We start from the raw sequence: 655 nt of genomic DNA, 5'->3' as shown, positions 1-655 counted from the left end.
CGAAGTGAGAAATTTAATACAAATAGAAACATATCAACTGATTTAGCAGAAACACAAAACAAAGGTTTGTGTTAAACATTGTTTATACTTGATAGATTATTATACACTCTATTATTATTTATAATACGTTTGTAATTTAATTTCAGAAATACAATTAGATTCTTTGGCGAAAGATCGAATGACTAGATTAATGAAATGGAAAGCCGAACGAGAAAAGCGGAAGAAGATTGAACAAAGTAAGAAAAAACCAGCTTTTATTGTGGGAACAGTGCATCACAAAATATATTCGCCACCTAAAGAAGATACAAGTATAAAAATGGTTAAAAAGTCTGAACCAGTTCCAAAAAGAATTACAAAATTGACAGAAAAGAGATTAATAAATAAAGCACTTGCAAAGAAAACAAATGCAAAAACTATAATTAAAAATCCGAACAGTATAACAAAAGTGCAACAGACACAAAAGATAGATGAACCATCTTCCATTCCTAAAATTGCCACAGAATTACCATGTAAACCCATATTTGGCAGAGTAGTTTTGCAAAATATGTCACCTGCTAAAATGAATGCAATTTCAAGAAAATCAAGTTTGAATAATAAAAGTAACAATACAATATTTGATATAAAAAATGATGTACCAATAATTGATTCAAAATGT

General features: G+C 28.2%; 1 protein-coding gene across 1 annotated transcript; it reads left to right on the top strand.

The window, feature by feature from the left end:
• Nucleotides 1-6: 6 nt before the first annotated feature.
• Nucleotides 7-584, top strand: LOC108554754 (uncharacterized; the record flags this gene model as incomplete). The annotated part of the gene is made up of 2 exons (XM_017910125.1): nucleotides 7-64; nucleotides 147-584. A coding segment is annotated over exon 2 (406 nt), but the record flags the coding sequence as incomplete, so codon positions are not given.
• Nucleotides 585-655: the final 71 nt, after the last annotated feature.

The sequence above is a fragment of the Eufriesea mexicana genome, unplaced genomic scaffold (genome assembly GCF_001483705.2).
Source record: "Eufriesea mexicana isolate 0111107269 unplaced genomic scaffold, ASM148370v2 C37635738, whole genome shotgun sequence".
Taxonomy (NCBI): domain Eukaryota; kingdom Metazoa; phylum Arthropoda; class Insecta; order Hymenoptera; family Apidae; genus Eufriesea; species Eufriesea mexicana.
This window is presented reverse-complemented; position numbering and strand designations above follow the sequence as displayed.